This window comes from Barbus barbus (genome assembly GCF_936440315.1).
Source record: "Barbus barbus genome assembly, chromosome: 24".
Classification (NCBI taxonomy): Eukaryota; Metazoa; Chordata; class Actinopteri; order Cypriniformes; family Cyprinidae; genus Barbus; species Barbus barbus.
This window is the reverse complement of record NC_136752.1, coordinates 9,528,381-9,547,674: the sequence shown is the minus strand read 5'-3', so window position 1 is coordinate 9,547,674 and position 19,294 is coordinate 9,528,381. Positions and strand designations below refer to the sequence as shown.

The 19,294-nt window shown below is 35.5% G+C and overlaps 1 protein-coding gene across 1 annotated transcript; it reads left to right on the top strand.

The window, feature by feature from the left end:
* Nucleotides 1–16,012: 16,012 nt before the first annotated feature.
* LOC306844060 (uncharacterized protein C2orf81-like) lies at nucleotides 16,013–19,038 on the top strand. The gene is made up of 5 exons (XM_079375910.1): nucleotides 16,013–16,048; nucleotides 16,988–17,234; nucleotides 17,890–18,087; nucleotides 18,165–18,219; nucleotides 18,535–19,038. Exons 2-3 carry the CDS (start codon nucleotides 16,998–17,000, stop codon nucleotides 18,079–18,081), a joined length of 429 nt encoding a protein of 142 aa, XP_079232036.1. The 5' UTR covers nucleotides 16,013–16,048; nucleotides 16,988–16,997; the 3' UTR covers nucleotides 18,082–18,087; nucleotides 18,165–18,219; nucleotides 18,535–19,038.
* Nucleotides 19,039–19,294: the final 256 nt, after the last annotated feature.

The window sequence follows — 19,294 nt, the reverse complement described above, 5'->3', positions numbered from 1 at the left end:
TCATTTGAGCAAACAGTAGCTCTGAAATCTCACTACTGACTTTGTCAGCCAGCTGAGGCATGAGGGTGAGCTTCCTCAGAACATCTCCATCTGTGCTGCCTTCATGAACATGGTCACAATGTACGTAATGATCAGCTGAACCCATCACTGGGTGTCCGTGAGGATCCGTCCCTCTGTTTTTTTCATCCAGCCAGGGCAGGGACACTTTCAGCTGTCCACATCTGGCCAGTTCTTTGTTAGCTTGAGCGGGTTCCACCAGACATCCTTCAAATGGAGAGAAGGGTAACTTTTCTGGTGCCCTTAGATTGGTGTGTTTTGCAAGAGCCTGTGCAAAGTCATAAATTATGACATTAGGCATATGATGCCATGATAACAGCAAATCGGCAAAATCTTGAGGGCTCTCAGCTCGAAGATTGCATTTTAGGCTGTAAACAATTCCACAGGGGCACATAATGACTCCCCAGCCTCCTAATAAAAGACAGACCAACACAGAAGAGAGAAGAAAAAAAACAATTGAATAGGTTAATGACAAACTGAAACAGGAAAAGGAAATACACGTGGTCAGCATTGTTGGTAGCCTTGGTAAATATGATCAAAGAAGGCTGTGGAAATAAAGGCCTTTCCACACTGAGCGTGAAAAAGCTAAACGAATTTCGCACGCGATGACGCGCGGGAATAAAACATCAGCTTCCTATGGATGCTTCTACACAGACTGCGAACATTCACGCACTGAAAATGCAAATGTTTTTTTTTTTTCGTCCAGTCCGACGAATCTTTTGAGTTTCGCAAAGCCGTCCAATAAGATTTGAGCATTACATCACATGGGCAGAGCAACTGCTGTTACCCAAAAGGTCGACGAGGTGGCGCGAAAAGCTCAGAAGACTGTATTGAGCACGAGCGTAAAAACACCGAAGTACAGGACATTTTCCGCAAGAGAGAAGAGAGAAGGCCGAGTTCTTGTTATTGTTGGTATTTAGGAACAGACTATTCTCACATGTTTTTATACAGAATTACATATTAATTCTGAATCATGTGATCTGACGAGCACCGTCCATTTTCTTCCACGAGCGCAAGTGTTTATGAGTCAAAGCTCGTTCATCTAGACCTGTCAATCATGTAATCGTATATCTTGCCCTTCTGTAAATAAAAAAATATATATTTTTCTACACATGAAATATGAAAGCAAATAGACCTATAATTGTGAAGATAGTTTTTCTGTATGTTTTTATGCCGCTTGCGGTATTTATTTTAACAATAAAGGATGTTTATGGCACATGACATGCGATCAGTCCATTATAGCGTGCAAAGAGTGCATGTCTGCCTATTATAGAATCAAAATCCATTTTAGATCACAATCGGAAGTTACAAGTATTCGATGATGATTTAAAGTGGGTTTTGAGCAAAAACGTTAATAATTACATACATTTTCAATGTAGCGTGATGCTAATTGTACCTCTAATTATTTGAGATGTATTCTTGTAAGCATTATGGATATTTTGTGTTTCTGATGAAGAAACGCAAGTTATTTATCTTAACTTAATGCTGTATATTGAGCAGCGGACGATGTAAACCACATGAGATACATACGCTACATGAAGAAAAAAAAAAAACATTCTTGGTCGGCGCCCCCTAGCGTGCAGGCGTGAATTAGCAGAAGGCGAACATTCGTTTCGCGCTCGGTGTGAAAGCAACATTTACTCGCCTTTTCGCATCGCGCTCAGTGTGGAAAGGCCTTAAATCTGCATTGTTAATCCTTTTGTTCTATTATTTTTTAAAAAAATCACAAAAGTCTAACCTTTCATTGGAGAATAAGAATTTAAAATAATTAAGAATTAAGAATTTCCAATCAACAGAAAATGTTACGAAACTGCTTGGAAGAGGACATGTGTCTATATTGTCCTAATGCACGCTGAGGAGGAGAGATTGAGTGGCGAAAGACTACAAGGACCACAGCTGGAGAATTGCAGAAAAAGGTTGAGTCTCAGGGTCAGAAAACCTTAAAAAAAAAATTTATCAAATAGCACCTACTTCTTGTTTGGGGGGCTTCAAGAAAAAAAAAATAATCAAGAAAAGAAAATGCTTTCCCCAAAAAACAATCTCCAGCATATTCAGTTGGCAGACACGACTGGAACTTCAAATGGGACTGGCTTCTATGGTCAGATATAAATAAAAAATTAGTTTTTTAGCAGAAAACAATCAAGCTAGGTTTGGTGAACACAGGAATAAAAAGTACCCCATGTGTACAATGAAATATACTGCTGTATTTTTGATGTTGTGGGCCTATATTTCTGCTGGAGGTCCTGGACATCTTGTTTAGACACATGGCATCATGGATTCTATCAAATACCAACAAATAAAAAATCAACAAGTGACTGACTCAGTTAGAAATCTTATAATGGGCCATTAGGATCTTCCAAACGCACAATAATCCAAACACAAACCTCAAAAACAACACAAAAATGGGTCACTGAGCACAAAACCAAGCTTCTGCTGGCCATTCCAGTCCTCTGACCTGAACCCTGTAGAAAATGAGTGAAGTGAACTGAAGAGAAGAAGCACCGTCATGGAGCTGTGAATCTAAAGGATCTGGAGTGATTCTGGATGAAGGAATGGTCTCTGATCTCTTGTCAGGTGTTCTCTAACCTCATCAGGCATTATAGGAGAAAACTCTTATACTATTTTGGCAAATGGAGGTTTCAAAAAGTATTGAATAAAAGGGTACCGTTAATTGTGTCCAATGTGTATTAGAGAAAAACATTAATTTCATAATGATATTTATTGCCCTGATGGTGGAAATGGGGATTTTCACTGCTCTAGCTCTTTTCTTAAAGCCACTTCACTAATTTGTGAAGCTCAATTATCTTTTGCTGCACATCAGAAATATATTGTTTGGTTTTTCTCATTGAGATGGATGATTAATTTGGAATTTGGCCTTTGTTTTCCCTCCTATTTATATTTCTGTGAAACAGGAAGCCATGGCTGGATAATTTCATGTTCATAATCACCCTGGAGTGCTCAAAACTGTGAATATGAATGGGAATATACTTCAGTAATTGTGTCCATTGTCCATGTATTTGAGAAAAAAAAAAAAAATTATTCCATAATGATACCCCCCCCCCATTTTAAATTCTTATTATCCAACGAAAGGTTAGATTTTTGTGATTTTTCTTTTAATAAAAGATCCAAAGGATTAACAATGCAGATTTATTTTCACAGCCTTCTTTGATCATATTTACCAAGGGTACCAACAATTCTGACCACGTGTGTATCTTCTAATATGTAAATCTAAATCTTGTATTAAAATACTTTTGACATATTTTAAAATACACTAAAGCTTGGAGTATGACTTTTCTTTAAATATATTTTATTGTTAATATGCATTAAAATTGATCAAAAATTGTATAAGGTTACAACAGATTTCTATTTTGTACTATTAATCAAAGAACCCTGAAAAAAAGAAATAAATAAAAATTACAGTTATCACAAATATTAAGCAACAAAGGTTTTAACATTAATAATAAGAAATGTTTCTTGAAAGCTTTGCCGTCACAAGACTAAATTACATTTTAAAACTTCAAATAGAAAAGAGTTTTGGTAATATTTCCCAATATTAGAGTTTTAATGCATTTATAATAAAATGAAAGCAGTTTGTGAGAGTGAGAATAAGAGACTTTCAAAATCAAAAACATCTTTCTGACCCAAACTTTTGAACATGCATTCTTTAGAAGGTAAAAAGTGCTTTTACAAAAGCTATGAATTACTAATTCATGAATATTTAATGGAGAAATAATATTTTTGCCTTGTCATTAAAAGGTCAACATCTCTGCATGTTGTTCACACCTACTGACTTTGATTTGACAAATAAACTTTTTTTTTTTTAAATGTTAGAAGCACTAATTCATTCCACAGTACCACACATTTACAGGAATAGAGGTAAAATAGTAGAGTGAAAATTAAACTCACCAGAGGCACTCCAGATTTTTGAATAGATTTTGTCATATGTTTGCTTGGATTTCATTTCATTGTACAATCCAAGAAGGAGATCGCTGCGAGATCCAGTGGAGTCCACACCGCATTCAATGCATAAAGTTCTAATCACGTTATCCTGACAAAAACAATATTATTTCATAAATGTTCATTTGAACAATAATTTATTCAAAAACATTGAAAGTGTTGTTCTACTAATAAAGCAAACCTTCTGTTTGAAAAGTTCTTCTCTGAGTCTTTCCTCTGTAACTGTCATTTTTAAAGTCTCTGATGAAGTGTGGACTTTCTCAAACTCTGTGTTTAGCACAGTGTCTGAATGCCAATCCAAGGAGCCCAAAAGTGATGACTCAGCGGTACTGCAAATGGATTGTGTTCACCATCTAAAACAGAAGAAAAATAAATAAATCAGAAGATGCATTCTTTCCAAAAGTTTACTATATAGTGTAATATCCACTATATGCATATACTCGCAACAAATCCTCGACAGATCATCTCTTTGGACAGTGACTCCCAGAACTCTTCCAGACTGACCTCCCCTTTAAAATTCTCTGGAGGTTTTTCAATGTCATTTTCTGAAAACATAACATGAGTATTTTACTATGACAAGAACATATCAAAAACAATTAAAGGATTAAACTAGCAAATGAATATTATTACAATTTTTATACCCGATAATGGCGAAGCAGTCTGTTTGTGTACACCCATTATAATCGCCACAGGTGGGGCATGAATTCTTGTATTCATGATCTGTGAGGGCTTCAAAATGCAAATACGCATCCAGCATTGTGTCTGGAGGTGGAAACTCCACTCCTGTCGTAAGTTGTAAAAACTCAACTGCTCTGCTCACTGAAGTATGGACCTAGAGAAAATATTGGTTGATAGCGATACTATCTCTTTGTATACCTTGTGAAAAAAAGTACACTTTAACATACTCTTGAAAAAAGTATACACTGAAGTGTGATTGTAATATTTTCAGACAACTGACTGCATGTTATTTACAATTAAATGAAAATGTATTATAGTTACATTTTATATTAAATGCTAGTTAGTTAAAGTTAAAAGTGCTCTTTTGACCCACTTAAGTCCATCTTTATATGGAATTTCATAATTATTTATTTTGTCTTTAATAGAGTTAAAGTGTAGTGTCAAATGGGGAACTAAAATATCTAATTAAACATGTCATGTTTCTAAATATATTTTCTAATTACATTTTTAATGATAATTACAATTTAGTACATTTAAAATATATAAACTTTAAATGTATTATTATGCCTGAGAAAAGATGATTAAAACAATGATTTAAAATGTACTTTAAAGTAAAACTCTTAATTTGATATTATTACTGTACTTGAGTGTGTTACTCAAAGAGAGTCATGAAAGTGAACTCTCTTTGAGTACACCTTAAAGGCTTTTTACTTCATATTACTTTATTGGCTATTAAGATTTTTTTTTTTAAATAATCTGAAGAATACTAAAAGTGCACATTTAGTAGAATTAAGTGTGCTTCTTTTTTCATATTTTGTTTTTACAAGGGTATTATCATGTTGTGTTCATATTATTTTGAGAAGTTTTCATATAATTTTCAACAAAGTTTAAATTTAATGACTAAAAATGTTGTGATGTATCCAAGTAAAAAACGAAAAAAAAAAAAAAAAAAAAACTGACATTATAACAGAATTATTGATTATAACAGATATTGAATTATTATATAACCACACAACTTTGAATTGGCCATTTGGAATTGGGAATTTTTTTTGCTTAAATATTTTTAAGGAAATAATAATAAAATATTATGTCAAACTACTTAAAGGGGTCATCGAATGCAAAATGCAGTGCCTTAAAAAAAAAAAATCCCAATAATAATGATCACTTTCTCAGATCAGGCTGTTCTGAGATTCTTGGCAGAGTGATGTAGTTCTGCACAGGCCCCTCCCACGATTGTTGATTGACACTACCGTTTTAGCACAGACCCACCCTGAGTGCGCTGGAAAATCTGCCATTGTTTCGATGCTGGAGCAGGTGTAGACAAGAATGTCTCCTAAGCGATTGAGGTGTTTTGTTGTTGGATGTAATAATAAACATAGCAGTCGTCATTTACTCCTGACACCTGAGCCGCTGAAGACACAGGGGATTACATTTGTTCTTGAAGGGAATGCGCCCCCGATCTACCTAAATGTGTTTATGTTCGCACAAATTATTTGCGATCCAGCCTCACCTACAGAAGTAGTAAGGTTTTTTTTTAATTTTTTATGAATCTTTGCAAATCGCCTTTTCTAATAATGTGCTAGTTAGCAAGTTCCACGACTAAATGTGGCTAAAGTTTACAGTCTCTTGAGAATGGCTCGTCACCCCAAGGAAGAGAGAGGCAGGGTGAGCAGAGCTCATTAGTATTTTAAGGGACCGAAACAGGTCGCTGTAAACAGAGCTGTTTTTGACAGGGTAAAAAGGGTGTTGTTTTATACTACCATTGAGAAATTTTAAATCAAAATATGTTATGGACTTTTTGGTAGAACTTTATTTTAGGGTCTCTTAACCAGTTGCTTATTAGCATGCATATTACTAGAATATTAGCCATTTATTAGTAGTAATTAAGCACATATTAATGCCTTATTCTACATGACCTTATTCTACAGCCCTAATCCTACCCAATACCTAAACTTAACAACTACCTTATTAACTATTAATAAGCAGCAAAGGGAAAAGTCGTAGTTAATAGTGAATAAGTGTTCCCTATTCTAAAGTGTTACCAACTTTTCATTAAATGGTCATGAAACCCCCTGTTTCAGCACTGGTTAGTTCTCACCACAGTTTTAAAAAACGCTAAAAAAGTGGGTGTGGTGGGGCGCTGCGGAGCGGATGGGGAAGAGGGGAGACAGAAAACACAAATAAATGCACAGCTATTTGCACTCTGTATCGAAAACATTTATATGAACGTGCTGTTGCAGCTATAACTTAAGGCTTATTCTGCGGTGTTTATATAAACCTTTTGACGGGTTGTCTCAAGGAGCTGTAAAAACGGTTACACTCTAAGTGAATGAATCACGTTTGTGCCAAACTCTTATTACAAAGCAAAAACAAACAATGAACGTTTCTCTCAGTTAAAGTGCACGATGTCATCTCACAGTCTGAGGCGCCTGTCATAGCAAATCAACACTGTTGTGAATAATTAAGGGAAGCGTCTTCTCATAGGATAAGAACATGCAGTCTCTTGAATAATTTAATAAGACACCGGCGCGTCATCGATGTACTATTGTCCTTTTCCACGTCACAAATTGTGACGTCAACAAGATGTAGATTTTAAACCAGGAAGATGAAAATAGCACAAAAAAGCTTAAAATGAATCTGTTCTCTCCAACAGTTAAAATTATCGGATGCTAACATTGTCTTCTATGATGTGCAACACAAACACCTCTACTAACATCTCAAAAAAGTAGTCTGGGGTTTCAAGACCCTTTAAGGCCCCTAAAGGATCATACCAACTTGTGGAAAATGGGCACCTGATGCCCCCTTTAATGTTTTATTTTCAGGAATCTCTTAATGAGGCTTTTTTTCATTATAATGACAGCTACACCACCCTGTTATTGTTTTACTTTAATATATACATATTTCAGAATAAATTAATATAATAAAGATGTAATTAATAAATTTATATATATATATATATATATATATATATATATATATATATATATATATAAATATAAAGATGAAAAAATACTCTTATGCCACTGACCCTCATATAATGAAGCTGAAGATTACCTGCAGAAGGTTTCTCAATGTTAAACATAAGGGTGTGTCAAGGATGATGTGATCATTGAAGTTATGGAGGCGATCTTTCCACTCTTGATAATGATAAAACATCCCACTGTCTGGTATTGGACGTGAATGCCGTGGCCTTTTATGACTTTGAGAACTGCAAGTATCCCATTTGTCTCATCTACACATTGGCTTGTAAGCAGAAATGTCTCACCGATGTCCAATACCGACTGATCTGTGTGTTTGCGCTCCATATGTTTTGGTAGGTTGTTTTTATTGATGAGGATATTGCACGATGGGCATCTTTTTTTAATTACAGGACGTACGTGAAACTTTCCTGCTGCTGTGGTGGTTGATGGTGTGTCTGTGATCATCAGAGCGGTCCTATCTGTACTGGTGGTTGGCGGTGTGTATGGGATTGAAGGAACGGACTCTGCTGTATCGATGATTGATGGTGTGTTTATAACTGTCGGAGAGGTCACTGGCGTACTGATGCTTGACAGCGTTTTTGATTATGTTTACAGACTTGTAAATGGTTTTTAAAATCACCTCTCCTAAGAATTGTTGTTGGACAGTACATACAGTGGTAATGGAGTGATGCTCTACAGCCCAGTCCACATCTGTGAATAATGAAATCTTAAAACATACAAAGAAACAAACAAAAACCTCCATATTAGTCAAATATATTTATGCTACACATAATATATTTTTATAATATATAAAAATGCATGTGTAAAGAAAATGTTTATACCTCCATGGACAACTGCTTTGTTGCAGTGGCTTTTCAAGTGTAATTTGACTTTGTCTGGTCTGCTGGGCTTAAATATACTGGCCAAACAAAAGGGACAATGAAAATTGTTGCAGCATTTTGTGCATCTCTCCAACCGGGGACATTTTTGATCTTTCTGAATGGTAATATGTCTCTGCAAAGGAAAGAAACACAGAGTTAAGATGACATAGCTAGGTTTTCTAATCAGGCACTGAATAGAGCACCCATTAAACAGATAGTTCACTCAAATATGAAAATTCTGTCATCACTCAGCCTCTTGTGTTTCCCATTACCCATAATATTAACACAAATGAAGATAATGCAGGTAATGAAGGTAACCAAAACTATGATGCTTCAAATGTTCATAAAGAGACTGAATTGAGCATCTTAATCACAGTTTTCTAAAAAGACACAAGTGATTTAGGCTTTTATTTACATTTAAACATTAATCAGTGCACATACAAAGAGCAAGAGCACAGAATATGTCTTTCTTTCTTTAAATTGAGTTAATCTCTCATACATAATCTTTTTCAGCAGCAAAGATGCCTTAATAGCTTTAAGATCTGTATTGAGATTAAAATATTCATAAAAGATCATTAAATCAGTGGAAAACAATCAACCATTTGGTACAGCTGACATGAATGTTGCGTTGCGTATATGATATTTATTTTTATTTACATAAACATTCACATTTAATTTACAGTAATTTACATCCGCAGTCCCTAGGCAGGTGCATACAAAAACAATTTTTTTTAGAAATTACATATTTATATCAGACAGTTTATGAACAAAATAAAGCACTTCACCGTTACATTTGTCATTAACCGCCATTAACTAGCGACAGTTGTTTACCCCCGTAACCTTGTAACGACAAAGGAAAAGACTTGTGTTTGATTCATTTCATTACTTTGTTAACTTGCATAACTTTGCACCCACACACACAGACAGAGAGAGAGAGAGAGGATTAAACACTTTTATTTTAAATCACAAATTAGGCTACCTCTTATACAAATTCAAAATACTAATATTAATAATTCACAAAAATTAAACATTCAAAAACAACTGACCCTCAAAAACCACACATAAGATGCCTTTAAAACACCAAATATGTATTTAAAACACTAATTTTCTAAACATCATGTCCACTTCAATAGTCCCAAGTTGTTTTCCTTTATTCTTTCTCGTTTTACATATTGCTAATTTAGCTGTTCCCAGCAAATAATTTAATAATAAGCATGTCATCCTTCTCATTGAATACCTATACATAACACCCCCAATAAATATTTTATCTGAAAATTCCTCATCAAATTTTTTAAACAAATCCTTAAGAAAATTAAAAAGATCTTGTAATCTTCCACATTTTAAAAACAAATCTTCTAAATCCTCTTGTTTTCCACAAAATCTACATTCACCACCCACTGCTGAATTCAGGTGCGCCACATGTCTGTCTGTAGCTATTGCCCCGTGGATAAGCCTCCACTGTAGATCTGCTGTTCTCTTCTCTATGAGAGGCTTATACAGGGCTCTCCACCGGTCCCTCACGAGGAAATCTGATCCTAACAATCTTGGCCACTTTGAAGCTTTAATTCTCTTGAGAAAAATTTGATGTATAACTTTTACTGAGGAAATGTAAATGGCTTTCTTTGAAGTTGATTAAAAAAAATCTAACTGAGGTGTATCAAACGACAAAATTGAGTCCATATTTATTCCCACACTCTCCTCAAGTATAACTGGAGACACTTTGATTTGTAGAAATTCCTTTTCTGTGTCTCTTAAGTCCATCGACCGATCTCTTTTAATGTACTCTTTGTGGCCACTTGGTAAAATATTCAAAATCTCCTCCATCAGCTTTAATACAAGACGTTCGGATTTCAATCCAGTCATTTCTTTAAGGATACCAACCAGCTTCCACCCATCATCATCCAAGAGGTGACTCATTTTTACAACCCCGTTACGCTTCAAAACTGTAGATACACTTACTGAAAACAAAAGCCTTGTTTGGATCATTGGATTAAAAAATAAAGTTTCCTCTAGAACCCAGTGTCCTGTGTCATCACTACTCCGATCCTCTTTTATAGAAAGGAGTGATCTCTGACAAATTCACCTTCTCCAAGTCCATTATGAATGTTTATCCAAACCGAGTCCACCTGAATTCTTCAAAATTAGTCTTGCAGTATGGGTACAAGCTAAGTCTTTATGATATAGAAGTCTTTGTGCTGCTTGTATCCTGTAAGCTGTCAACCGACTTCTCACATCCACCAGCCCTTGACCTCCTTCATGGACAGGTAAGTGCTGCAGCATGGATCCAGTGTGCCCCACTCCAAAAAAAAATTCACGATTGTCCGTTGTATTTTACAAACCAACTCAACTGGAGGCTCCATAACAGCCATTTTATGCCACAGTGTCGACGCTGCCAAGTTGTTAGTGACCAAGACTCGCCCTCTGTACGACAATTGTGGTAATAGCCAATTCCATTTAGACAATCGGGCTGACACCTTCTCCAGCAATCCTTCCCAGTTTCTTGTCTAAAAATATTCATTTCCTAAAAAAACCCTAATGTTTTAATCCCTTCTCTGCCCCATTGTAAACCACATGGTAGTTTTGGAGGTCCTACATCTTCCCACTTACCAATAATATACCCCTCACTTTTTCCCCAATTCACTCTGGCTGAGGATGCCTTTTCATATATTCCAACAATTTCTGTTAAAACTTTCACATCATCTTGACCTTTTATAAACACGGTAACATCATCAACATACGCTGACAAGGATACTTTACATGTGCTCTTTAAATCTGGAATAGAAATGCCAGTTAATTCCTTCCTTAATCTGCACAAAAATGGTTCAATTACTGTCCAGAAAGTGGACATCCTTGTCTGATACCCCTGGACATCATTATAGGTGCACTCAAACCACCTCCAGCTTTGACCATAACAAATGCATCAGAATACAACAATTTTATATGCGATATAAAATTCTCACCAAACCCAAATTGTTTTAACACAGTGAAAAGATACTTGTGATCAACTTGATCAAAAGCTTTTTCTTGATCAAGCGAAAGAACCCCTAAATTAAAATGATTACTTCTATTAAAATCAATCATATCACGCAATAAAAATAAATTATCCATAATTGATCTCTCTGGTATACAATAGGACTGGTCTCTATGAACTATTACATTGTAGATATTTTTTAAGTCTATTTGCTAACACTTTTGAAAAATTTTATAATCTGAACATAGCAACGACACTGGTCTCCAATTTTTTAATAATCCCAAATCTCCTTTTTTAGGAATTAAAGAAAGAACTGCTCTGCAACAACTCATGGGTAATGTCTTTCTTATGATGCAATCTGTCAGCAGTTCATTAAAATCCTGTCCAAATAGTTCCCAAAAAGCCTGATAAAACTCCACAGGTATACCATCCAATCCTGGAGATCTTCCAGGAGATAATTGTCTCATTGCATCTGTGAGCTCTTGTAGCGTTATTTGCTCATCCATAGATTTTCTTTGTTCATCTCTCAACTGAGGCAAATCACAAAGCAGTTCATCAGTACTTCCAGAGTCACAATTCCAAACACTATATACATTAGAATAAAAATCTACTGTCATTTTCCTCATTTCCATACGGTCAGAAGTTACAGTTCCATTTGGACGCTTTATATGGCACAACTGTTTTTGGTGAAAACCTTTCTTTTCCAGATTAAAAAAAGAAAGCACTAGGAGCATCCATATCTTTAATTGAGCAAAATCTTGATCTTATAAGTGCTCCTTTTACTTTTTCTTGTAAAAGATGTCCAAGTTCTTCTTTTTTCTTGTTTAACTTTTCATTTTTCACAGTTCCATTATTATCAAAAATTTATTTTTCCAAAGATACAATGTCTCTTTGTAAACTTTTAACTTGTTTTCATCAATGCAGTAGAATATGAAGTATAATTTTGACAGAAAATCCTGATATTTGCTTTACCGACATCCCACCATTGACCAAGATTTTCAAAGGTGTTATTCTTAAATTTCCAATCATCCCAAAAAAACTTAAACTTTTCACAGAAACTAATGTCTTGTAACAATTTGACATTAAAATGCCAAAAATAACAAGGTTTAACCATTTTTTTTTATTAAAATCAAAAGTAATCATATGGTGATCTGAGAACCCATTAGGCATTACCTTATTATTCCTAATCTTCCCCAAGTAAAAACGATCTAACTTTGCACCACTAACTTGATTATCTGATACCTTTAACCATGTATATTGTCTAACTCCAATGTTCCTACTTCTCCACAAATCTATTAAGTCAAACTCATTTATAATTTTTAACAACTGCATGCTTGATTGATTATGAGGCTCCTCTCCATTCCTATCAACTATAAAATTGGTTGTGCAATTCCAATCACCCCCAATTACCATGCACACATTATCATCAAACTTCTGAATGATTAATCTCAATTCCATAAAAAAACACACACTCATGTCCATTATTAGGAGCATATACATTGACTAAAACAAATGTTATTCCTTCAAACTCTACTTTAGTTAAAAGTGCTCTTCCTTTTACAATTTCCTCCACTGATAAAATATTTACATTAATTTTTTTAGAAAAAAGAATAGCTACCCCAGCACTCATTATCATTACTTGTATGTGTTTCTTGCAAAAAAACTATATCAAATTGTTTAACAAACTCTGCAATCATGGCTAATTTATTCCTATCTCTACCCCCGTTTATATTTAAGGAACCTAATTTTTAAAAATCCATAGAGAGATAGATAAAGGGAAGAAAAAATAGAAACAAATACAAGAAGTAAAGTATTCAATTCTGTGCATTTGAACATTTTATTTTTGCAAAGCTCTTTTTTCTTTCCGTAATTTGGCTAGAATCTTTTTCAGTCTGAACCTCTCCTTCTTACATAGGGCTTCATAGCTAACAACTTTCTGCATTGACACCACTGACCATATGAATTTATCTATATCCGGAAAAAAATCCTTCACCTCAACAGTTTTTCCAAACATTAAGTCCAAAAACTCATTAATCTCTTGCACTGTGTATGTTTCATCTATATTCTGTGACCCAAACTCAGACATATCAGATATCTCAGACAATGTATCATCATCCTTCATTCCATAATCCTCACTTTTTCCAACATCATCTGATCTTTCAGTATTTTCCATTCTAACCACTTCACAAGAAACACTTTCACTTACCTTCTCTGCTACTATGACTGTACTATGTTCCAAGACTTCCTCTACCACATTCATCGTTTTATCTTCTCTATTTTGATTTCCATCTACACTTTCGCATGATTCATCATTTTGAGCAATACTCTCCTCTACAAGCTGAGGCTGCATTGTAGTATTATTTTCCTTAGCTGATGTTACACCACTAGGCCCTGCAGCCTCCTCATTAGCCTGAGCTCTATGCGGGCATGCCAACTTTTTGTGTCCAATGTCTCCGCACTCAAACCACTTCAAACTACCTGTATTAACATAGAGCACATATGATTTCCCTTCATGTACTACTCTGAAGGACACATCTAATTCTTGCACATTCAGAAACATAAACACCTGTCTCCTAAAAGACATCACATGTTTCAGTGATTAATTTTTTACATCCTAATGGCATCGTTTTAATTCCACTAGCACATTTACCATATTGAGCTAATGCACGTTCAATATCCTCATTTCCAATAAACGGTGGAACATTCGATACATAAACTTTTGTCGTAGGTGTAACAAACGCTGAAACAGTAACAAAATCGCCACTTACCACAATCCCGTTGCTTACCAGTCTGTTTACTAGCTTCTCCTCTTTAACAAAAATCACTACCGCTTTGTTCATCCTGGAGGCCGAAGAAAGGTTATCATATCCAACCTCTTCTCCGACCGCCATTAGTACATCCTCCACCGACACACCCTGAGCAGGTACACATCTAACTCCATGACGCCATGAAACAGGTGGTTCTCCCCTCGTCAGAAAAGATGCCATTCCGACGTTTCGGCGGACACCACCAAAAGGTCGATTTAAAAGACAAAATTAGCCTTACAAAAAATTATGTATCAAATCCCCCTTTTTTAAATCCAAATCAATAAAGAAAGAGAGAAAAAAAGAGACTTTCATACACCTCTCCGTGAGCACTCACACCCACACCCCAACACTCCCCGCATGCAGAGAGAGAGAGAGAGAGAGAAAGAGAGAGAGACAGAGAGCCCCTGGACTCCCTCTACAAGACAAAAATATCAAGCTTTTGCTGTACGCAGATGATCTAGTGCTGCTGTCTTCCACCCCACAGGGACTATAGAAGCACCTAGACCTGCTGGAGAACTACTGCCAGAACTGGGCCCTGGCAGTAAACCTCAAAAAGACAAACATTATGGTCTTTCAGAAAAAGCCCAGCTGTCAGGAACACAGATACCAGTTCAGTCTAGGCAGCACCGCCCTAGAACACACGATGCAGTACACTTACCTCGGCCTGATCATCACTGCATCGGGGAGTTTCAGTATGGCAGTGAATGCTCTCAAAGATAAAGCTCGAAGAGCTCTATATGCAATCAAGAAAAAATTCCAAAATATTGAAATACCGCTTCCAATTTGGTGTAAAATCTTTGATAGTGTAATTCAGCCCATAGCGCTGTATGGAAGTGAGGTTTGGGGTCCACTCAGTGATCAGAGCTACACTAGATGGGACACACATCAAGCCCTACACACAGAATTCTGCAAAATGATTCTAAAATTACAAAGGAAAACACCCAATAAGCAGGGTGAACGCGTGTAATGTGTCTGTGTGTGTGTGTGTGCCACAGCCTGAGAGACAGCAGGTGAACATGTGTAATATGTCTGTCTGACCTCAGGGTGTTTCCCTACTGTCCACCACAGTGACCCTCAGCCTGTGTGTGTTTATATGTTAAACACTGTGGTATGAAATGTTCACACAAGTTCTTATTTGTTACACTGTTTATTTAAGTTTATATTCTTATAATGGTTTTATTCTATTATTTTGATATTTTCATTGTTATTTTATTTCTCTATATATATATTTCAAGCTTTGGCAATATTGTATTTTTTACAGTCATGCCAATAAAGCAATATTGAATTGAGAGAGAGAGACGAATGCCTTGCAAGAGATGCAGGTATCTAGAAGGTTTAAAAAAACACATTTACTACAGGATCTGCATCGAAACCAGTTTAATATAATCAAGAAGGATTAATTTCCGTGATTCCGCGCTGGTCGCGAACAAATCAACACACAACCGCACTCTCCAGTCCACCTTTTCCAGCAAACACTGTTGTGCACCAAAAGCGCTGGTTTTCAACGATAATGTTAAAATGAATAAAACATCACAAAAGAACCAACTTACCGTCGCCCTCGCCATAATTCTGCGCTACTTAGATACTCTGTCCGGAGACCGCTGGCCTACTCCTGCTGTCCTGAAATTGCTGCAAAATGGTTGCAGTATTTCGTCGTTTCCGGTGTCTTCGTGCTCAGAGGCGTCTGGCTGCTTGGCAACCAGGATCCGAAGTCAACAACAGAAGCGCAGCACGCCGGTGAGTGTTTACTGTTTTACTGTAGTGACAGAGTAGTGTCTTCTCTTCTGCTTCAACATGTCGAGAGTTTAATGGTGAAAATGTTTGAAAAGTCTTCGCAGACTCCGTCATTAGTTGTATAACTTCAGAAGCGAACACACAACGGAGTGTTGGAAAATACTGCTTGCACTTTAGTATGGCTTGTCATCTTACACTACTGCTTTTAAAAGTATGCTTCTCAAAAATGATACATGAAATTATTCTTAAAAAATAGCCTACTAACATCCAAAATAAAGGTTTTTGTTTACATAATATATGTGTGTATACTTATTATGTATATATAAATAGACAGACATGCATATAATTATATAAGAAAAATATGTTATGTTTATATATTAAATATATTTATATATAATATAGCCTAAAATATAAGAACATGAATATATAAATGCATAAACGTGTAAATATTTTCAAAATATATACTGTGTATTTATATACATAATAAATATACACAGTAGTACACATACATAAATGTAAACAAAAACGTTTATTTTGGATGCTATTATATCGCGATTAATCATTTAACAGCACTAAACTAATTTGCCCAAATTATTTATATGGCGCAAATAATAAGAGTAATGTTAGTCTACTAGTATGCTATTCCGAATTCAGACAATCCAACCTCACAACTAGAGAAAGCAAACATTTGAATTTGTATTTGGACACAAAACTGAGATAAGCAGAAAAACATATTTTGACAACTTCCCCATGTGTGACAACTAATAACTAAATTATCCTTAATTTATAATTTAGTTTATTCTACATTGTACTACATTAGGATGGTGCATGTTCCAAAAGTGAGCTAAGACTGCATTTTGTTGTTGTTGTTGTTGTTGTCGTCCTGTTGCTCTGACTTTGGCCCCATGGTTATTTTGATTTATTAATTTTTTTCCCCGGAAGGTAAAAGACCATGCGTCGCTCAGCTGCCAAATCACGGGGCGATAAAAGCCGCACTGATTCTGTCCCAGGTAATGCTGTTTCGGTCCAGCCTGTTGAGACCGTGGACATTGTCCCAGGCCGCCTCACAGAGTCTACCTGGACCAGCATGCTCTCCCAGGAGGAGGGTGAGGAGGTGGTGGTGGATATTATAGCAGAACTGATGGAAGGAGTGATGGACAGATGCTATCAGGTGTATCTACAAAGACAGGTGAGCAGAAAATTCACAGAATTAATGTTAATATGTCTATTTTGTTAATATGTTTGATTTATTCATAGGATCGGTTATGCCATGTTATGATTAAACAGGTTACAGAGTGTAATCATCCAGACAGTACACTAGTGTTATTTTAGTATCAGTGCGATATTATTATAGTTTTTCTCAATATTTTGAATGCTTTTTTTATTGAAAGATTTAGTCTTTTTTTTTTTTTTATCAAAATCAATTTTGATTTATTACTCATTTTTTTTATATAAATATAACTGCACGTTTGTCATTTTTATTTCAGTTATAGTTTTAGTTAGCTGTGATTTATTGAAGTACCATGGATACATGGAACATACCAATTTTCCAGCTGACGAAACATCTTTCCAAAAGACTTTAACTCGACAAAAACTCCATAAAACATCTTTGAAAGTTGTGTGTTTTGACAATCTAGGATGATCTAGGACTTTTTTACAGTACGGGCCATTGTAAAGGCTGTAAGCCTATCCCTCACAGCCTCATTTTCATCCATGTAAAGTTCAGTATGGCGTCTAAACTGATTAAGGTCTATAGGTTTACAGAATATGAATAGCTTACTTACTATGGAAAAGTTTTGAGGCATTCATTTCGCTCAAACACAAACTTTCTATCCTCCACTCAGTTGATACCCTTCTCGGTGTGGTGGGCACAAAATAACCTGGTGGAGACGCTAGAATGCCTTCTCCTGAGCAGAGATGAAGGGGATGATCCAGAACATGAACTCTTTTGGCAAGAGGATCCAGAACCTCAGCCCTGTGCGATTGATTGTTGGGCTGAAGGATCTGTACCTGTGCTTCATGCTGCTCAGGAATAGCACAAGGTAGGAAAAGGTGGGATGTAGACAGTAGGGGGTCAAGGCAGTGAATTTCTCTGACTTTATAATGACTTTCTTAATAGGTTTATATGACATCCCAAACAGCCTATCGTGAAAAGACTGGTGGACCAGACAGAGGTTTGTTATGACTGAAACCAAATTCCTGTTGCTCACAAACTGTCATTTGATAACCCAGAAATTAAATAAAATATTTATTCTGTATATTAATATATAATCATTTATTTTATATCTAATAAACAATTTCTGAAGGATCATGTGGCACTGAAGACTGGAGTAATGATGCTGAAAATTCAGCTTTAAATCACTAAATTACATCAATAAATTACATTTTAAAGTATTTTAAAACAGAAAACAGTTTTAAATAATATCAACAAAATACAAACTTTAAGAAATTATTGTGGTAGGTACTGACTGTACATAATGTCTCAACAGAACTACTCCACCTTCAACCTGCTACCGCTCAGTGTCAATAGAGTGATGATACCGAATTATTCACGAAAACTGGTGAAATCTGGCTTCCAAACTCCAAACATAAGCAAAGGAAGCAAGTCCCTGTTCCTCTTACAGTATAATTGCCTCTATTGCTTGCAAAGTTTAGTCCTAATTCACTTAAGAACTAAACTATTTTTTTAATTTGGGTCTCTCAGCCTCAAAACACTGACTCGTCAAACACAGTTTGGGCCTGAGGTGAGGAAACAGTGAGCTCCAGAAACTTATAAACTGATGAGTGAACCAAGGCTGGAGAAAATAAAAAAAAAGTAATCTTACCCTACTATAAATTATGAAAAAATAAAGTAATTTCAGCTTCCCTCTGCGGACAATGTAAAGACATTTCTTACTGCACTATTTTTTTTTTTTTTGAGTAAATTATTGCCTTGTTTGCATTTTTCTGTGACTGCTGTGGCAGTAATAAACAATTAGACCTAATTCATCTTCGACATCTGTCTGTTATTCATATCTGCAATTTAATGAATAATTGAATGAATCCACCCAATATTACTGCCAATATTAATTTGGTGGTATGCCAAATTAATTTAATTAAGATTTTGTTTGCTTTTTTTTTTCCATCCAGCTTGTTAAAAAAAAAAAAAGTACTGGTCATTTTCTCCCAGGATATTATCCATTAATTTTATCAACATTTCTATTAACCCTAAAACTCAATGCCGTGCAAAATATAACAGGTAAAACACTT